The following is an 18,609-nucleotide window of genomic DNA, read 5'->3' as shown; positions in this document are numbered from 1 at the left end:
AGATAAAAGAAAAGCATACGTGGAGAATGTTTGCAAATGTATGAATTAATGTGCTTACAAAAACATCTCCTCGATGGCTACCAAGTCCACACTACTTTAGATCATAAATAAATGCAATCACCATAATATATCACAGTACAGTACAAGGTACGTACGATCTTACACTCACACACACGTGCATATGCTCCCTCAGTCGCCGGCGTTCACACACTAACATGCTGGCAGCCTGATTGTGTGAAATCGGCTGAGAAAGATGACCACAAGGCCTTGGCACGGCTCTGTGGTCATCTCCACTGGATTACGTAACCCATCTGCCACCCTCCTGGAGAGTGAACTCGATTCACAGTCCTGCACAAGGGGTGAGTCAGAGTGCCCTTGATAGAAGTATCTGGCCCATCTCAGCTCCCCCCCAGATAAACCACAACATCGGCCCATCGGTCTAGTCAGTGATGGTATTCTGGTCAACGATGCCAGATTGATCGGATACCAAGAGCGCAGGTCTCAATGTAACGGATGAATGGCAGTAGCTCAGGAGGTAGAGCGGGTTGACTTGTAACCGGAAGGTTACTACTTCATTCCCCGTCTCCGAGAGGTGTCGAGGTGTCCTTGAGCAAGACACCTAAGCCCTAACTGTTCCAGATGAGCTGGTGGTCGCCTTGCATGGTTGACTCCCCCGTCTGTGTGTGTAGAAATGGTTGTAAGTCGCTAAATGTTTATGTTAATGTAAAGACAATACAGCGTTGGCGTCTGACCCAAAGTACCCTAAAGTTCAGGTTCTGACTTTGAGGCGCTGGACTGGGACTGTGAGTGGAGATCGGTCCAGAGGAGCTGCAGCAGGCTGCCAGGGCAGATGCTGCCCCAGCAGAGAGTCGGACACAGATCACAGCTGGCAGCCAATCCTGAGCCAGCCTGACAGGTTACAACAGTTACACAAATAGCATTAGCCGTAGATAAACAACAGGAAACCAGGACAACTGAGGACTCTCTGGGTTTTCACTTTGGAAGGACCCCTTGACACTTTTAGGCTTAAAAACAATCCACTGCTATTCTATATGCTCTAGTCTATACACACGCCTTAGCTATAAAAATAGAAATAATACTTATATTTATTGGAGTGCCGCCAGTAAATCCGATTAATCTGACCCTTCCAACGTACTGCGGTCTGTTGATGGTTGAAAGGGACACATGCTTATCAAGGCTGGCTTTTAACATCTAGTCGCTCTGCGGACAACGCTCTGGTAACTCCATTAGTATACAAAATCCTGTAACATAATAATCTGTGACCCAGGTCATATGACAGAATTCACACGGAAAACATTGGTCAACAACAGTGACTTCAGACTACCATTTTATCATTCCCCAAGGTTTTATTGAACACATAGAGTATATGCCATCTCATATTCCTCCAAATGAAAAACTTATAATCAAAAATGTGTCTATAAAGGGGTGTGGTAATTACACATCAACTGGAAGATAATTGCATTTAGCATACCTAACTAGGTAAGTAGCTGGTGCTGTGATCACTTAAACTCATGACCTCTCAATCTCATTAATGCTCAAAACAATATGGGTACTATGACCGCATATTGTTTTTAATGAGGGCAAATAAAAGATCAATGTTGGTGTATGAAGGGAAAGGATAACATCCTGTTATACCCTTAAATATGAATTGTTCTCTCTGCATGAGCACATCTTTCGATTGGCAAGAGAGAACCAAGATTCACTCCATAGAAACAAAAAGAAAATTAACATTTAGGCGTTTCAGTTCTTGTAAAAAGGAGAGCCAAATATTATACAACATCATAACCGATATGAAAATATGACATATATTGTCAAAGCATATAGTATAAGCATATAGTTGACAACTGCTATACTCAGCAGTCGTGACAGCTTTAGTTATTTTCATATATAAACTCATTGCTTTTGACACACTGCACACAAACCTTCAGCTGTCGCAACTGTAAGATCATGAGTTTCTTTCGACAGAATTTCCATGCGATTCCCCGGGTAAAAACAATCATTCTGGGCTGCATCTTCATGAGGAGTGCGTTAGACACTCTTGTACTGCTGACACAATGTCCGGGAGAATGACATCTCTGTTGTCTTTAGACACCTGAAACGACATATATGACAAACAAAGAGACAGGCAGTATTAGAATCAGAAAATACTTGGCCAATATTTGTAGAATGATCCAAAATAACGATCCGCCAATGCTTAAGGTTGGTGAAGCAAAAAAAGCCATTGAAGTTGATGTGAATTGATGTGTGTTTTACTTTTGTATTTGTTTACTTTGAGATGAAGAAAAGTGTTGATTATAATTATGGTGTTCTGTGACTCATGGAAACATAACAAAATAAATAATTGGGGCAAATTATCTTCCAAATTATATTCAATACCGAGACACTAACCTCATTTCCCACCTAAATATATGAGCAGCTTCAGGTGTAAAACTAGACGAGGATAATTCAGCTCGCACAAAATGTTTTGAGACTATTGTTGTAAAATCAGTCACGCATAATTTCAAAGTAAATCCCTGTAATAGGATCCGAATCACGCTGGGGTCATGCCCCTTCAGTAATATGATCTGAACCACGCTGCCCCCCCCCCCCCCCCCCATTTCAGTGATACGATCTGAATCAAGCTGGCTTCATGCCCCCTCAGTGATATGATCTGAATCACACTGGCTTCGCACCCTTTCACTGTATGCGAGTTGATGTGAGTAAAGCAGATTGTCCACAAAGCCCTGCTTGTAAAAAGCTGTGGCTGACTCCCGTCCAACAGCCACGGGGATCCACTGCGTGACACTGGCCCAAATACGCGTTAAGGAGGTTGGCGCTGCGAGAGTAGGAGGGGGTTCTCACCGTGAAGACCCTGACGTCACTCCGGCCTCGTACCTCTTCAACCAGAGCCGGCGGCGGGCCCCTGGAGATGGGAATGGTGCCCAGAATAGCACAGCGAGGACTATCCAGGGTCTGTCTCACCTCCCGGATGAATGGCTGGCTGAAGAGCTCCATTTTCCCAATCTCGTCAATCACAAACACCTTCCTGCCGTCCCCCTGGGTCGGCAAGCCCATCTGGGAGGAGAAGTGTTCCTGTTAGGCAGCCTCCTTGTCGGGGTGAGGACCTATTCTGGACCCCTCTGAGGAGATTTAAAGGGTGCCAGTTGTTCCCGAAATAAAGACTACAAATCACTTGCGTGTCCTTTTCCTCTTGATGCAAAACAGCAAGCTATATTGACTATATTGTGTTGTACTCAAAAGTAAAAGAAAAGTTGAAATGCATAATGTAAATTAGCATAACATGATTATTTTGTGCTTTTGCAATGCATCAATCATTGTGGTTTGTTTGATGTATCAAAGCATCAACGTTGTTAATTTTCCTTTTGCTAATAGAGTCAACAAACATTCGAATGTTCCTTAACATGTCTCTCAACAAACATGAGGCAGTTTACAAGCAGGTGTGTAATCGAAGCCAGTGACAGACAGTCGGCACCAGGATCACTTATAGGTGTCACTCTGGAATGTCTGCCTTTCCCTTTAATTACACCGTCAATACTAAAACCTTCTGAGGGTTTGTGAAATAAAACGCACTGAGGTATGTATCGCTACCTATTCATGTTGGCTTGCACATAAAGAAACAACCTTGGGACGGCTTACACTTCTGAAGAGTGGAAGAGACAGGTTTTCAAATGATGTTAAATCAACCACATACTGGCCGACCTTATACTCCCGGCCTCCCTGAGACGCAGAGGCGGCAGGGTCTCTGTAGTATGGAAGGGAGGGTCAGGTACATGGAGGCTATACTAATGAACCATATCATGGGTTATATCAGAAGATCAGCCTGAAACATTCAATAAAGACTTTATAATACGGCAACAAAACATGCTCCCCATATTCTTATAATTTACATGGGGCGAGTAGTAGTGGCGTAAAATAACGTGATTCTGTAGTGGGAGCACCGTTTGATAGAGGCAATTGGTCTATCTACATGCTGTCCCCCTGAAAACTTAAATAAAGGCGTTACAATACGTCGTCAATCAGCGAAATTTGACAAGAATCAGACGCATAAATTGGCCGAACAGCAGCCTACTTGATTCTGGACAGGCAGCCTCGCTCTCCTGTCGTGGTCACGACGACGTCGAACCCCACCCGGCGGCCCCCCTCCCGGACCTCCTCGGTGTAGAAGCCCCCTACGGCGGCACCGGACGATGCCAAGGCCTCGCTGGCCTTCCGGACCAGGGTGGTCTTCCCCACGCCTGTTAGTTCCCCCAATAAAGTGTTATTCATTCACATGGACTCCTAACATAAGGGGCCGTATCATTATTTCATTGGTAACTGTTGGTTACATGTTTATCAAGTGATCACCTCGGACATGTATAATATAGTATCCAGGTTGTAAATGCTTAGATCTTTGAAGTGTGATAAATAAATGATAAAGTGCATCACTGCAGCAGCTTATATTATGTTATTTTGCAAGCATGGCCAGCCCCGCGGTTCATTCTGGATGGTGTTTTATTTAAGCGAGGAGGGTTTAACGACATGTCACAACAAAGGATGATATACCTGGAGGTCCTGTCAGGAAAACGTGTTTAAACATCGCGGCGGGCAGCAACGTTTGTTTATGTGTCCAAGCTGCTGTACTTCCGTACTCTTCTGCGCAAGCGCATTCGGGGGGCGCCCTTTCTTATGACATCATTCATCCAAGTGAATGCTGTTCAAACATATTTGCATTGGTTACGATAATAATGTCCCAACAATTTTCCCATCAGTCATCTTTGGTAATTGAGAATGCGGTATAAGATTTAAGTAGTTCACATGTACACATTGTTTTAACCAAAGGATTATTTATTTTTCTCCAAAACATCCACATAGGCCTGAATATGAGTGTACCTCAACTAAACAAAATGCAAAAATACATCATTTTGTACTAAATGATACAGTCCATTAAAGAGTGTATCCAGGAAGCTTGTTGGCTACCAGCTCAGAGACGTGTTGATAATTTATTTTCAAATCAAGGGACCCAAGCCCATCTCTCAGTTCCTCCACCTCACATGAGTCATAGGACGCGTCAGAGTCAGCGGAGAGCCCCCCAGCTGGGCCGCTGCTCTGGGCCGAGTCACTCAGACGGCCCCTGGACGACCGGAGGCTCTCGGTGACCGAGCTCCTGGGGGCCCCGCCGTGGTCCCCGCCGGGCCCCCGCGTCTGTGGGCTGGATCGCACTACCGTCCGGGACGAACGAACAGACCTCCCTCCGTCGTAGTCGTCGTCTGAGGAAACGCTGAGCGCTGAGACTTGTGTGCGGGGCCGGATGATGTGCGTGGCCCTCAGAGAGCGCTGTGGGGAGCCCCGGGCCCCCACGGGGACGGGGAGCGGGGGGCCCCTCCACAGGGGCCCATTTGACCCCGCCTCCAGGGATGACCCTGGCGACTCAGAGAACCTCCTCGACCGGCCCAGGGGGGCTAGGCCGGACTCAGGGCTGCTCAGAGGGTCCGGGGACCGCCCCTCACTGGGGTCCAGACTGTTGAAGTCATCCATGTACTGTTCTTCGTCACCTCCTCCTCCTCCTCCTCCTCTTCTGCCACGGCTGCTGGCGCTCCGGTGCGTTGAGTGGGGGCTCCATAGCCTGCTGCTGCTACGGCTGCTGCTTCTGCTGCTGCGTCCGTCGTGGTCCGCCTCCTCCTCCTCCGTCGTCCTATCAGCGAGCGGTCGTGTTTGAGTCGATCCCCCGTGGCCGTCGTCGCCTCGCCCGAGTGCGGCGGCGTCTTCATCTCCCACACCGTTAGCTGGGATACGTTTCGTGTTGGATTCTGAACGCAGAGAATGCTTTTGAGGTCCTTTGCCGGCCATCTCCACTTTGAACGTTTCCCCAGCGGGCTTTGACTGATGCTCGTACATGTGCAGTCGGCCCGCTGGGCTGGCGGCTGAGTCACCGGCCAAGCTGTGAATCACCGCCTCTACCTCCTCATCAACACTAGCCGTCTGGTTCACTGCTGTTTTCCCTCTGTCGTGTTTTAATAGGCCGGTGTGTTTTTTGTTGTCTGCGGGGCTCTTAGTCGTCTGGGATAGAGACTGTATGCCCAGGCACTCTCTGTGTTTCGCCTGTCCTGGTGGGATTCGCTTCAGCCTGAGCTGGAACGTTCTCGTTGTTCCATATTTCAGTGTTCTTCCCGCAGATGTGTTGCTTCTCTTTGTGTCGTTATTTTTTTTGGACACAGGCTCCATGTGTGTTTCGGATCCGCCTCCTAACCTGGGATCTGTCTTCTGTCTTGGTGTGTTCGGCTGTTGTGTCGGTGCTGTTGAGTTTGTGCCTGCCGCCACCAGCGGCTGTGCCAGGGTGGGACTGTAAATCCATGCTAGGTGGGGATGAATAGACAAGGGCTGTTGAACTCCCTGCCTGGTCAGTTGTGACAGCTCAACCAGAAGAGCATTCAATAAAGGCAACTGTCTTAACGTCTCCAAGGGGAAATTCTGCATAAGCCCATTCGGATCTTCTTGTTTGTGGCTGTTCGTGTCATGCTCTAGTGCTGAAGCTGTCTGAGGTGTAGGGTGTTCTATAGCTTCAGGTGTGAAGCGCTCCACACCTTCCACCTCAAACACACCCTCCAACTCATCCACACATGGGCTGGTCCCCGTCTCCTCTCCTGAGCTGCTGTAGAACAGGTTGGGGGGACAGAACACGTTGGGATTCTCCTCAAAAGGACAGGATGCCACCCAGGCCGGTGGGTTAGCGTTGAGCCTTGGCATGGGTTCTGTCTGAGTGGCAACGCAAGCACGCTCATCCCTCGTTGCGTCACACTTCTGATTAGATTGTCTGTCTCCGAAGAGGGATTCATCGTGAAGATCTGACGATTTGATCTTCCCACAGGATAATGGATGTGTAAAACAAGTGTCCTCCTCCACGTCCATCTGCACATGCTCACGTCGTGTGTCATGTATGCTGCTTATGACATGTGTCCTCTTTTCTAAAATATGAGGCAGTAAACTAGTCCCCAGACTCAAGAGTTTATACTTCAGACACATCACTCCAATTCTATCCCCCATTAGGTTTAATATGCCAATATGGCCCTTTTCCCCATGAGAGGAGGGATTGGAAATACCACGAGCGTTCACATCCAGCCGTATTTTGCCCACGAGTTGTGCCAGTGGGATGAGAGAGGTTCCCACTAAGGTCGGGACCTCTCCTCTGACGTCCAGCACCATGGCATAGAGGGGCGTGTCCGCGAGCTGGCTATGCAGCGCCTCCATACTGATTTTGAACAAGCAAGACTTCCCTTTACGAAACACGTGGTCGCCCCTAAACGATGGTAGACCCGCTGCTTGCTCTCCTGGTTCTCCTCCATCATCCCCATGAAGCTCCTTGGGTCTTCTCTGGCTCTTCTCTGGCTGATACACGATCAAAGTGGGGAAGTCCAGAAGTCGCAACGCAAGCGCCAGTTCACCAGAAACGTGTTTGCTCTCGATGCGGATGTAATCTACCAAAACCTCAAAGGAGAACAGAGTTTCATGAGTTTCATTGTTTACTTTTGCGGACATGTTGACGTTTCATGCTACCATGCTAATCCCAACTATCGTACAGGGCTTCTCCCCGGCGCCATGGAAACGCGGCGCGGACGTGTGACGTCACCGCATCCCAGTGTTGGCAGCGTTGCCAGATTGGGATCAGCGCGCTTCAGATAGTGTTGCCAGATTTGGCTGAAAATCGGTCCCAATCTGGCAACACTGCCAAGAGTACGAATGGGACGAGTCGTTTATTCTAGTGGGAATAAAAACGATGATTTGATTTCCCTTTAACGCCCTTTTATGGTTTATCTTTCGAATAACATACACTATTACTTATTAATTACAATTTATTAAATATTTGTTTAGTGATATTTCACAAGAAGCAAGGCCGACTTCTTCTTTGCAGACAATTCATTTTCAGCTTTTAGTAAAAAATCATCCAATGCAAAATCAGCGACGATACTCACACAGAAGAAGGCAGCGTTTTATTGACACACCGGGGGAAAACACTATATGAAATCACCAGATGGTGCCACTATAGTGCTTTGTGATGAGACATTCCCGGTTAGATGGGAATCACCCAGTGGCACCCAGGCTAATTTGTTATCACATTTTACTTATATTTTGCCTTTTTATGAGTTGGCATTCACCCGTTCACATCACACAGCTCTTCTCATAACTTCACATGACCCAACTGTTTATTTTTCTTTCAACAGGATTATCTTGACCATTAGTCCATCAGACGAGTCCCAGCCTCTCGGGAGGAGGAGTCTGGTGCTTGTTGTCATCACCGCTCCTGGATGGATGCAGCGATCCTCTCCACTACTTCACTTTGGAAGCTGGGAGGAGATGGGAGAGCGATATCGCCGTGGTAACCGGGCTTTCGTTAAGGATAACTAACCTCACCGGCGTGTGGCTGCAGGGAGGCGTTGGTTTTGTTGAAGGTAAGAGGACCCATCTTTATTATTTAGAGGGGAACTAGAGAACAAGAGAAGTGGAGCGGTTTCACTGCGCTTCTCGCTGGCAGACTGTGGAGAATGGTGTATAGAAACTTATGGCAGAATGATGGTTCGGATCTGAACTCCGGATCTAGAGAGAACAACTCCAGCGAGACCACAAGGTGTATGTGTTCAGACAGAAACATGTAAAGAATTAACCCCACATGTTTCAGAAAAAGAAAGCATTGCTGAAAAACACCTATTTATTAGTTGACACACACACACGCACACACACACACACACACACACACACACACACACACACGCACACGAACACTCACACGCACACACACACACACACACACACACACACACACACACACACACACACACACACACACACACACACACAGTTGTGTACAGGGATGTGTGTGTGTGTGTGTGTGTGTGTGTGTGTGTGTGTGTGTGTGTGTGTGTGTGTGTGTGTGTGTGTGTGTGTGTGTGTGTGTGTGTGTGTGTGTGTGTGTGTGCGGATGTAGATGTACGTGTGTGCGTGCGTGCGTGCGTACTCGTCTTTGCGTGTGTGTTTGTGTGTGTGGTGCGAGCGTGTGTTTTGCTGAAGAATAATTTCTTTGTACAAATTTCCCACTGGAATGCTACCATATAACAGTAGGGGGCGACCAGTGTTCCCACCGGTCACTCCGAATAGAGCCAACACAAGCTCCCCGATGTAAACTCAGCTGCGTAAGGTATTTAGGTCCATATTTATTTGGTCAGCACAGCCTATGTTAAGACACCTCTTTTTTGTCCAAAAACGCGATAGGGAGGATGGGCTGTCATCTGGCTGCAAATATTTAGCTCTATATCAGTGTAACCTATAAGTGACCCTGTTTAAGTAAACCTGAATCAACATTACGGCTTCTCAGTAAATCACAGCGGTAGAGATGTCTCAAGACGGTTCAGGAAGGCTCGACATCTATGCTGTGGTACGGTTGGCTACGGCTGCTCGTTGCCTCAGCAAACACACGCACACACACACACACACACACACACACACACACACACACACACACACACACACACACACACACACACACACACACACACACACACACACACACACACACACACACACACACACACACACACACACACACAGAACAGTCCACAGGGAGAGCATACAAGTGAAAGGATGTTGGTTCGCTGTCCATATATCTAACTGTATTTCCCATAGGAAGTCAAGCCCAAACGCAGATTGAATATAGCATGAAGGAAAACAAGAAGGCTCTTTCAATTCTCTTAGCTCCAGCCCAAACAAGGAGCCTTCTTTTGAAGTGTTTTCACGTAGGCTTGCTTAGATTTATGTGTCTGACATTGGGTGTTGAAATGAATGAAACGCTTTTGTTCATTTATTTTTCAGTGTTTCATTTCATGTTTCAACAGCACTGCACTTATTTTAACCTCCAGTAAGTTCCTCCTTTTAAGTACTAAAAATATATTTTTTCCACCTTTGCCAAACTCCTCTCATATCCCGACATGGGAGGCTCAGGCAATTCCATTTGAACCCAATTCATCAAATTCCCGGGATATCTCGAAATTGACCTCGCCTCTGAATGAGAATAATTGATGTGGCTACGTGAAGAGGAGCATTTTTCTATTATCGAGTTATTGTTGATGCATGCAGAAGCGATTCATCTTTAGAATGAATGGAACATATCACTGTAGTATGCAGGGCCATGAATGTTTCATGTTATACATAATTAAAAACATGTTTTCCCTGGGATTCGGTTCTTTCTCTCAAAGTCACGTGGACGCCACAGTAATCCTGCATAGCATTTCAACTAAATTTGCATAGCTTTTGCTTTAGACCGTGACATCTTGACCTAACTGTAACAAGATCAAAGTACACATGAACAAACTCAACCCTTGCTCTTTATTTCTGCTCATGTTGGTTTCGGTTTTGAAGAGTTCAGTACATCAAGGATGTCTCCCTGCAGGGAACGTCTGATAGAGGCTGTTCACTTAAAAAAAATAATATCATAAACGTTTTGTCGTAGATGATAACAGATTACAAATGGGCTTTCATGAGCTAGACACAGGCACTCTGTCAAGACTTGGCACTGCATCATGTAACGGAGCCTTAACCAATAAGTGTTATGCTTTTCACAATAAAGTGATGTTCACAATGGGTGTGTGTGTGTTCGGTGTGGATGAACAATGGTGGCTCCTGTCTGGTCCAGAGCTGAAACAGCTCTGTTTGCCATGCCCACGGGGCTATCATCATAGCATAGCTCCTATAAGATATCATTCGATCCACCTTGGTTTGAGCCACTCCACTAGTATTGCCTGGCCTCGGTCCTGTCGCTGTGTACCTCATATAGCCAGCCTTAACCCACTCCTCCCCTGGTAGATGTCTGAAGAGCTGCTGCAGCACTTTCCCCAGTTCCCCTGAATCCCAAACCCCCCCCCACCGGTGTACCAAGCACCGGCTGGTATGAGCTCCTCCCAGCCTCCTGTCACCCTGGTTCCCTTCTTTTCCCACGGTGCTTTGCTGCCAATGTGCTGACAGAGTGCTGGTGATGATGTGGAACTTGGTGGGATGAAGAAGGACGAGAAAAAAATAAACTAGGACTTAGAGATTGTTTGTTTTGCCATGATGCACTTTCCTTTTTTTACCAGAGCGGATTGGTACCCCCCCCCCCCCCCCCCCCCCAGCCCCGCAAAGATCCGACAGCGTCCCCCCCTGCATGTGACAGAGATCAGGAAGCCCGGTCTGCTCTGACTGGTCCTGACTCACAATAGATTTCCCCGCCGCCACCAAATCCTGTTGCTCCAAAACCACCCAGCAGACTGGGGATCACATGGTGCCGCTCCCGTTGTGAGAAGCACAGTCTCTCTCTTTCTCTCTCTCTCTCTCTCTCTCTCTCTCTCTCTCTCTCTCTCTCTCTCTCTCTCTCTCTCTCTCTCTCTCTCTCTCTCTCTCTCTCTCTCTCTCTCTCTCTCTCTCTCTCTCTCTCTCTCTCCTCTCTCTCTCTCTCTCTCTCTCTCTCTCTCTTTCTCTCTCTCTCTCTCTCTCTCTCTCTATGTCCTTTACCTGTCACAGGCTTGGTTTAAATAGCTGTGGGGATTGATAGTTGTTCTAAAGCAGCTAACCGTCACGGCCTGCAGGGAAAGCACAGATGTTGTCGTTGGGTGGGTGTTCCTTCCTCCGTTGATCAAGTGAGAGACCCTGCCACTTTAAATGTTGTGGCTTCTCTCTTCCTGCTTGTTACTTGTTCTTGGAGAGCATCGGCGGCATGTTCTGCCAAGGGGTCTGGTTTTGATTTATTTTGCTAGTTCCATGTAAGAAAAAGCTAAAAAAAAACGATGATGGGCAGTAAGGCAGCCAGAAAATGAGCAAGAAGTCATAAATACCCAGACTATCTTAACCTAACCATCTGACAAACGCCTCAATTTGTCTGCTTTGTCTAATGCTGACACCGCCTGCCAGTGGAATCCACAGAATGATGTAGCCATGAATCAACAGAGGCAGCAGCACCAGTGCATTATAGATGTTGATTTACGCGTCAGAGCGTGCTAAGCTTCTCTGACACTTATGGTGTATCGCCGGACTGTGTGTCGCATTTCATACAACATCGCCCATTACAGCGCTCATACACAATGACGGTCACCACAGTGGGAGGTGAGTTTCATGCACAGCATTGTTCAATACAGCACTCTACACGACGGTACCCAGCCTTGGTCATGCGATGGTCTGATGGACAAGGTCCCTGAAGCGGCCCGGCCAAAATGGCAGGTTATATAAGGTTTGGTCTGAATCAACCTCACATCTGGCTGCGTATTGTAAGATGTATTCCTATTATGGAGTGCTTCTGTTAGTGTGATATTACAATTGTCTACGAAGGATGAGGGTAGCATGCCCCCTTCAGTGAGAGTATTTGTTACACCGGCCCATATTATAATTAACTGATAACCGATTCAATTTTACACAGGTTGTTCTACACGGGTTATTTTACGTCTGCATATTTGGGATTTTTAATAAACTGTAATCTGCATTTCTATTTAATGTGATGGAATGTGGCACGGCCTTCCAACACGTTTTCAGGGTTGGGGAGAGGGGGCGTGTTATCCCCATGGCTACAACTGTGTGATTATTTTCAAAGCTAGGTACCTTTTGTGTTCTATTGAAAGACGCTGTGCATGAAATCGAGACCTTCATTTTGTATGAGCGTTATAATGAGCGATGTTATATGAAATGTGTCCCCAACACCCTGGCGTTACACTACAAGTTTCCGCGAAGCTTAACACTCTCTCTGACGCGGGCATCAACATTTACCACTGCCCAGACAGAGCTCCACACGTCCACACACACCTCGCCGTCTGTGACCCTTGCCACGGCGTCGAAGTGTCTCGGGAAAAGATCTAAGACGTCAAGAAAATACCTTGAGTTTAGCAGATTAGAACATTCACACAGTTTTTGGCGAAAAAAACATAACACTCAACACCTGTTGCCTTTGACAAAATTGCCTACATTACTATGGTGAAGGTCATGTAAGACCTATTACCATGTTGACAACAACACAAGCGATTGTGGGATCACAGACTCTTTAATATCAAGTACATTACGGTATGTCCAGGCTTAATCTGAGATGATCCACGCCAATGGTGATACTTCGGTTGTGGTGGTTGGTTGAACTCATATAGAAGCTTCAGACGGAAGCCAATGTTCTTTACAAATGTATTTTAGACAGTGTGTGTGTGTGTGCGTGCCACACTTTGATATAGATCTGAACCAATCTCAACCAGCAACCACCCAGAGGTGGAAATGTTTCCCATCAATATATGATGAGGCCTTGTTGCTCTGCATTAGTAACGGGTTATTCATTCAATTAATATTCATCTTCCAACACTGTAAGTACTTGCGTGTACATTCCCTAATATCCCAACTCCTGTATGTCGTGTGTCGGTTCGAGGCTCGCAGAGCAGGGGGATGCTGAGAAGGCGGTTGGGAATTGATACTGTGGACTGGAGACGCCAGCTCGGGACGTTGACCCCTCGGTGACCTCTGGGGTCAGGGTCTGCCGGTCTTCAACGTTGGCTGATGGTGGGAGCCAGAAGCAGAGGGGTTGGGAGGTCATGGGGGGGTTGAGCCCTCCGCTGACCCAGTTTGCCATCACGGCCCAGCTCATGCGTTAGCTACACAAGTAATGCATGGATGGATGATGAATCAGGATTAGAGACAAATTACTTTAATTCCGCCCAAGGATGTGAAGAGTGCACGACTTCCCCCCCCTTGGAAAGCCCTCAATGGAAGGGTTGTGTCCGATGTCGCTGCTTCTTTGTCGTCTTCCGTCGTCAATAAGATCAGGAGAACAGGTTTAATGAATTATAAATGGGTGCGAAAATTTGACGCACCAAAGCTAGAGCCATTTTTGAGTATGCACTCATTAAAACGTCATGTCTGGCCAGCTTCTGCCGGCTTGATTGAATAAATGATGTCCTCCTAACCCTGACGCTGACCTCACCCGTTCACCGACACTAAGCTAAGCTCAGCCCTACACACATGCTCTGCTAATGTATGCCGCAGCCTAATGCAAGATGTGGTGGGATTTATGCAAATGTAGGCTTATTTTCCATCCGAAGGGCTGGAATGTGGGTCAATCTTGGTGAAGATAACGCATGGCTATCTTCCTCATTGGGAGGTCAATTAGGATTCAAAAGGAAATACCTCTCTGTCATTAAGACGGTAGCCTATTTTAGGCTGTTGCGCTGGGCAAACAGTTTGTGTTGTAAACTCTTCACCGCTTATTAAGGCCACTACGTGAAGCTTCAAAGGGTTCAAAGGTGGAATGCAATGGCTACAAAAGAAAAAGGAGCTCCATGTGAAGACTAGCTACTAGTGTACATGTCAGCGCTACAACAAATCAATCAATCACATGTTTTTTGTTCTGCGGTTGTGTCATGACTCAAATGTGTTTCTTGAAGGTTTCTACAGAACCTTGGCTTACGGGTACGAGTGGCTGAGAGACTGAATGTAACCCCTTAGTGGAGTATGAAGGAAGGATTCATTGCTGACACATGGGTTTTTACCTCGGGCCCTCTGGTTTGTGATCTTGTGTTTGCTGCAAAGTGCACTAGGTGGTCAGTAGTGCAAACACCGCCTGACAGAGTCTGTGTGTGCAAAAGAGGGTGAACCACTCCCTTGGCCTACCGAGTCAATCATTAAACACTGTCACTGCCTAATACCTCAAGTTCACATATTAGCCTGTGGGGTTTCCGTAGTGAAGACGTTTCAGGAAATGTGTCCTCAAAGACGAATCCTGTCCAGGGCTCCCGTTCCCACTGGGAATCATCAGGTCCCATATCAGGAATCCAGGGAGGAAAGGGCCGTGAAAGTTGCCTACCCTCCCCACACGTTTTGTCTATCTGTCCGTCACTGGGCTTCACAATGGAAAGAATGGACGCTGGTCAGTCATTAACCTGCGGGACACAAAGTCCAGACACCAGTCCTGACCCGTGGGGGTTAACTCACCCTGTGTGCCCCTTGGCGGCCTCGAACAAAAGAGCTGACCTCTCTCATCGCAGCCCACTGCCAATAGGAGATAAGAGGGGATTTGGCCTGGGTTAGTCGGCGTGCATACCTCTTCCCTACTGTAGCGAGAGAAGAATGGGCTCGGACGAGGAGTCAGCCTGCACTGGGTGTAGGAGTGCCAGCTCCCTGAGCGATAGACTGGGAGTACCGCTCTTCTTTGGCTTTGCTCTTATCATACAAAACATGAGAACAGAGGGGTGGTTGTGTTGGCAGCTTTTATAACATCATAGCCTTATTTTATAACCTTCCTGTTCCTTTGATAGGACATGATGGACATTGACTGTGCCTACACACTTCACCCACTTTATTGGACATTTCCGCTTGTTACCTAGTTTATTGTCACACTTTATACAACTTACTCTTGCTACTCTTTAAATGTATGTGTACAAAATGACCATTTGTTTTACTACTCTTTTAATATATTTTATAAGAATAAAATACTGACTATAAGAGGAAAGTCCTTAGAGTCAGCAACATATCATTCCCTCGCAGTGTCCTTCAATGTCTCATCCATGCCAGGGACATAACAGTTATCGGATGAGTTGCTTTTGGAGCGTAAAAGTACACTGAACTGTTTCAGATGGGAGTTGATTGTAATTAGCAAAGCAAATGGAGCAGAGCCATGACGGATGTGTGTGTGTGTGTGTGTGTGTGTGTGTGTGTGTGTGTGTGTGTGTGTGTGTGTGTGTGTGTGTGTGTGTGTGTGTGTGTGTGTGTGTGTGTGTGTGTGTGTGTGTGCGTGCGTGTGTGCGTTTGTGTTTGTGTGTTGCTGTAACAGCGAGTATCCTTCACTAAACTCCATCAGAGTCCTCTACCCTTCGTCAGTGTCACAGAGCACGGGATCATCCAATGTAACACAGCATAAAGACATTATAATACATAGTAATGAGTGTATATAAGCTTGCCTGAGTCGCCATACACACTGTTTCCAGGACAATAGCTTGAGGAATGCACTGCACACTGAATGCGCACTGGTATTGTTTCCCTGCGTTACTTTGTACATTTTTTTCCATGTTCACTTCGTTTTTACAACCCTGCACAAGTGTTCCTCCTTGTGTGCACTCGCTCATTGTCCTTAAAATGCTGACAAAACACGCTGGCTGCAGGATGTGAGTGCAGCCTGTTTTCCCAGGGTCCATAAATCAGATTACAATGGGAGTTTCTCACCATCATCACCCAGCGAGCAGAAATCAATCACTGAACCATAATTAGAAATTACTTGCTTGGATCTATATCTATATTTATCCAAGCTAGTTCTTCTATTTGTAATCTTATTGAAGATTTTCTTCCCCAAATGATGAGAATGGTGCATCGGGTCTCATGTCACTGTGGCTATTAGTGCCTCCATAGCTTTAGAGCTAATTGTGTGTTTGGATAAAAGCGATTCTGGACTCAAGAGTGACGAGGGAGTGAGTGGCTTGCTGCACCCTTCTGGGCACGGGATTGGGCTGAAATGCCCAGCATTTAGCCGTGCACCGTGTTTAAGACAAAACCGGCTCGGCCAAGCGCGGCTAATGTTCAGCCTAAGTGGTAGATTCCATCTGGGTGGTTGTTGTTCTCTTCCCCTGCCCCTCTCTATCATTTGAAATAGCCTTCCTTTCATGTGGTTTCTAAAGGCTGTCGACCGGGGATAATGATCTAGACTGACAGTGGCCTGATTCTCCTTTCCTCCTGCCTTTTGCAATCGCACCGAACGTCAATGTTGAGTAGATCAACTCCCGCCCCTCCTGCTCCTCCCCTCTCCTTCCACCGCGGCTTAACTCCAGACAGCAACGGCCGTCTGGGGCTGATGTTGCCGTGGTACCCGCGCCGGAGGGGACTCACCGCGTGACATTGAATGAATAGCCTATACGTGGGGACTTTTTATTCCGCAAAGAAGAGGGTCGTTGATGCGAAGGGGAGATTACGTAACGCACCGAGCCATGCCTAACAAATTCCTAGACGTCTCTGTAAAGACCCTGCCGACCAGTCTTACGATAATAACCCACGGCGACCCTGCGTGTTTAGCTAGCAGCCACCTTCCAGCTGGGTGTGTTTACAGAGACCGTAAAGCTGAATGGAATATAAACAGCTCTTTATAAGCGACATGTGTCTTTTGTATCGAGCTGGGCTTCAGCCAAGGTGGTTAAAAATGGTTTGCTAGGGCCAATGTCAGGTGCAGGGTCTTCTAGAGGCTGTAATTGTAACTGCTTAAAGATATTATTCAGTTGATTTTTGAATCCCTGAATTCACATCTCAGCTGCCTGTTAAATGAACACTTCAAGTCGAGTGTGACCGTTTTTTTTTCCAACGTATAATTTCTCAAGATTTTATCTCGGACTACAAAGTACACAGTGCAATCTGTAGTCGGATCCCAGGCAAATGAACATCAGCCATTCCCCTTTTTGATATGTTTTCGGATAACCACTCGCATTCTCATTAGGGTCTCCCACCAAGATGTCCCCCACATAGGCGTTGACCTTTTGACCTTTTGCAGCGAGCCGGAGAGAGAAAGGGACCATAGGTTAATTGTTTCCTGTCATTCCGTTTAATCGTCCGCACTGAACGGCGTTCTGATAGCGTAGCCCCTGAGGGGAGCCCCTTCCCCGTTTCAAACGGCATCTATTCCCTAGTTTGTCTGTGTGTCAGTGTACGGTTGGCAGTAGACCTCATCACTTCAATCCTGTCTTGTTATGTCACTGCCGTGCAACCACAACCACAAAAACATCAACAACCACAACAAATAGCCTGGCTCATCCTAGCCGGAAGGGGTATGTTTTAATGGCTATCCGGTTCAGATCAGGGTTGTGGTATGTCCAAGGTCAAAAGGGAAACATCTTCTGGTTCGGCACTTGATATTTCTGATGGTGATATGCTGTGAGATCCATATTGCGTTTTCCAACAGTTTAACCAAACGATTTGACCATATTTCAATGTGATAGCAAAATCCAGACAAGCAGCTGATTCGAACCAGAGGTCACATCTGTGTGCCTGGACGCGATGTTTTGTTTGCTATCTAGTAATGTGTCCAAGAACCAAACACATATTTATTTGCACGTGGTTTGTTAATGGTGGTAAACAGTCGCCTACTGTGAATTCCTTTAGGCCAGCAACAGGCACCTGGTGGGATACTTCAAGACACGCTGTCGTTTTGACATTCCTCACAGATAACAATGAGGAACCGAGTAGGAAATCTGTGTTGTGTTTGGTTTGCGGTTGTCAAATGGGCCTGTTCTAGCTCTAACGTTATAAGACACTTATATATTTTTCTTGCTGCTCATCAGTTTTTTTTTACTCTACGTGTGTGTGTGCAGTGGAAATGTGTTAAACAGCTCTGTGGGTTCGCCTTTATGTCTCGGTGACTTTAATACATATTGATGTGCTGCAGGAGTCCTCCGGGGAATTCACCAGAAGTCCCTTTGAAGAAAACCTCCATTGTGCGCTGGAGCTGTGACTCCCTCTCTGGCTCCTGCTAGATCCATCTTTTTATGTCGTTCTCCCTCGGTCTCCCCTCCCCCCCTCCCTCATAGAGCGTCTCATCAGATCAGTGGCCTGGATGGGTTTGAAAGGTCAAAGGTCTCCTGAATGTGGGGGCCCCCC

General features: G+C 47.0%; 3 protein-coding genes across 6 annotated transcripts in view; 1 reads left to right on the top strand and 2 right to left on the bottom strand.

Annotated features, from left to right (window-relative positions):
* Window positions 1–1,347: 1,347 nt before the first annotated feature.
* Window positions 1,348–4,675, bottom strand: ntpcr (nucleoside-triphosphatase, cancer-related). The gene is made up of 5 exons (XM_030379549.1): window positions 4,564–4,675; window positions 4,091–4,256; window positions 3,658–3,763; window positions 2,863–3,075; window positions 1,348–2,113 (listed from the first exon to the last, which is right to left on the bottom strand). The coding sequence occupies exons 1-5, from the start codon at window positions 4,595–4,597 to the stop codon at window positions 2,036–2,038; spliced, it is 597 nt and encodes a 198-aa protein (XP_030235409.1). The 5' UTR covers window positions 4,598–4,675; the 3' UTR covers window positions 1,348–2,035.
* A 105-nt stretch (window positions 4,676–4,780) lies between these two features.
* Window positions 4,781–7,613, bottom strand: map10 (microtubule associated protein 10). The gene has a single exon (XM_030379548.1). The coding sequence runs from the start codon at window positions 7,531–7,533 to the stop codon at window positions 4,945–4,947; it is 2,589 nt and encodes an 862-aa protein (XP_030235408.1). The 5' UTR covers window positions 7,534–7,613; the 3' UTR covers window positions 4,781–4,944.
* Window positions 7,614–8,263: 650 nt separating this feature from the next.
* LOC115559630 (signal-induced proliferation-associated 1-like protein 2) overlaps window positions 8,264–18,609 on the top strand; it is a 92,157-nt gene continuing 81,811 nt past the window's right edge. The window contains exon 1 of one of the 4 annotated variants that reach the window (XM_030378594.1): window positions 8,264–8,444. The gene's annotated coding sequence lies outside the window, so the exon portion shown is untranslated. The remainder of the gene's footprint in view (window positions 8,445–18,609) is intronic. The other 3 variants (XM_030378592.1, XM_030378593.1, XM_030378595.1) reach the window with 3 other exon arrangements.

This window comes from Gadus morhua, chromosome 15 (assembly GCF_902167405.1).
Source record: "Gadus morhua chromosome 15, gadMor3.0, whole genome shotgun sequence".
NCBI lineage: Eukaryota > Metazoa > Chordata > Actinopteri > Gadiformes > Gadidae > Gadus > Gadus morhua.
The sequence above is the reverse complement of the archived record's forward strand: the minus strand, read 5'-3'. Positions and strand labels throughout refer to the sequence as shown.

Excerpts from the sequence above, each read along its gene's own strand:
- ntpcr (XM_030379549.1), bottom strand. The coding sequence starts at position 4,597 with ATGTTTAAACACGTTTTCCTGACAGGACCTCCAG. Across the intron at positions 3,076-3,657 it reads CTCTTCCACTCTTCAGAAGT|ATGGGCTTGCCGACCCAGGG; the intron begins GTAAGCCGTCCC and ends TTCTCCTCCCAG. Across the intron at positions 2,114-2,862 it reads GTGACGTCAGGGTCTTCACG|GTGTCTAAAGACAACAGAGA; the intron begins GTGAGAACCCCC and ends ATGTCGTTTCAG.
- map10 (XM_030379548.1), bottom strand. The coding sequence starts at position 7,533 with ATGTCCGCAAAAGTAAACAATGAAACTCATGAAACTCTGTTCTCCTTT.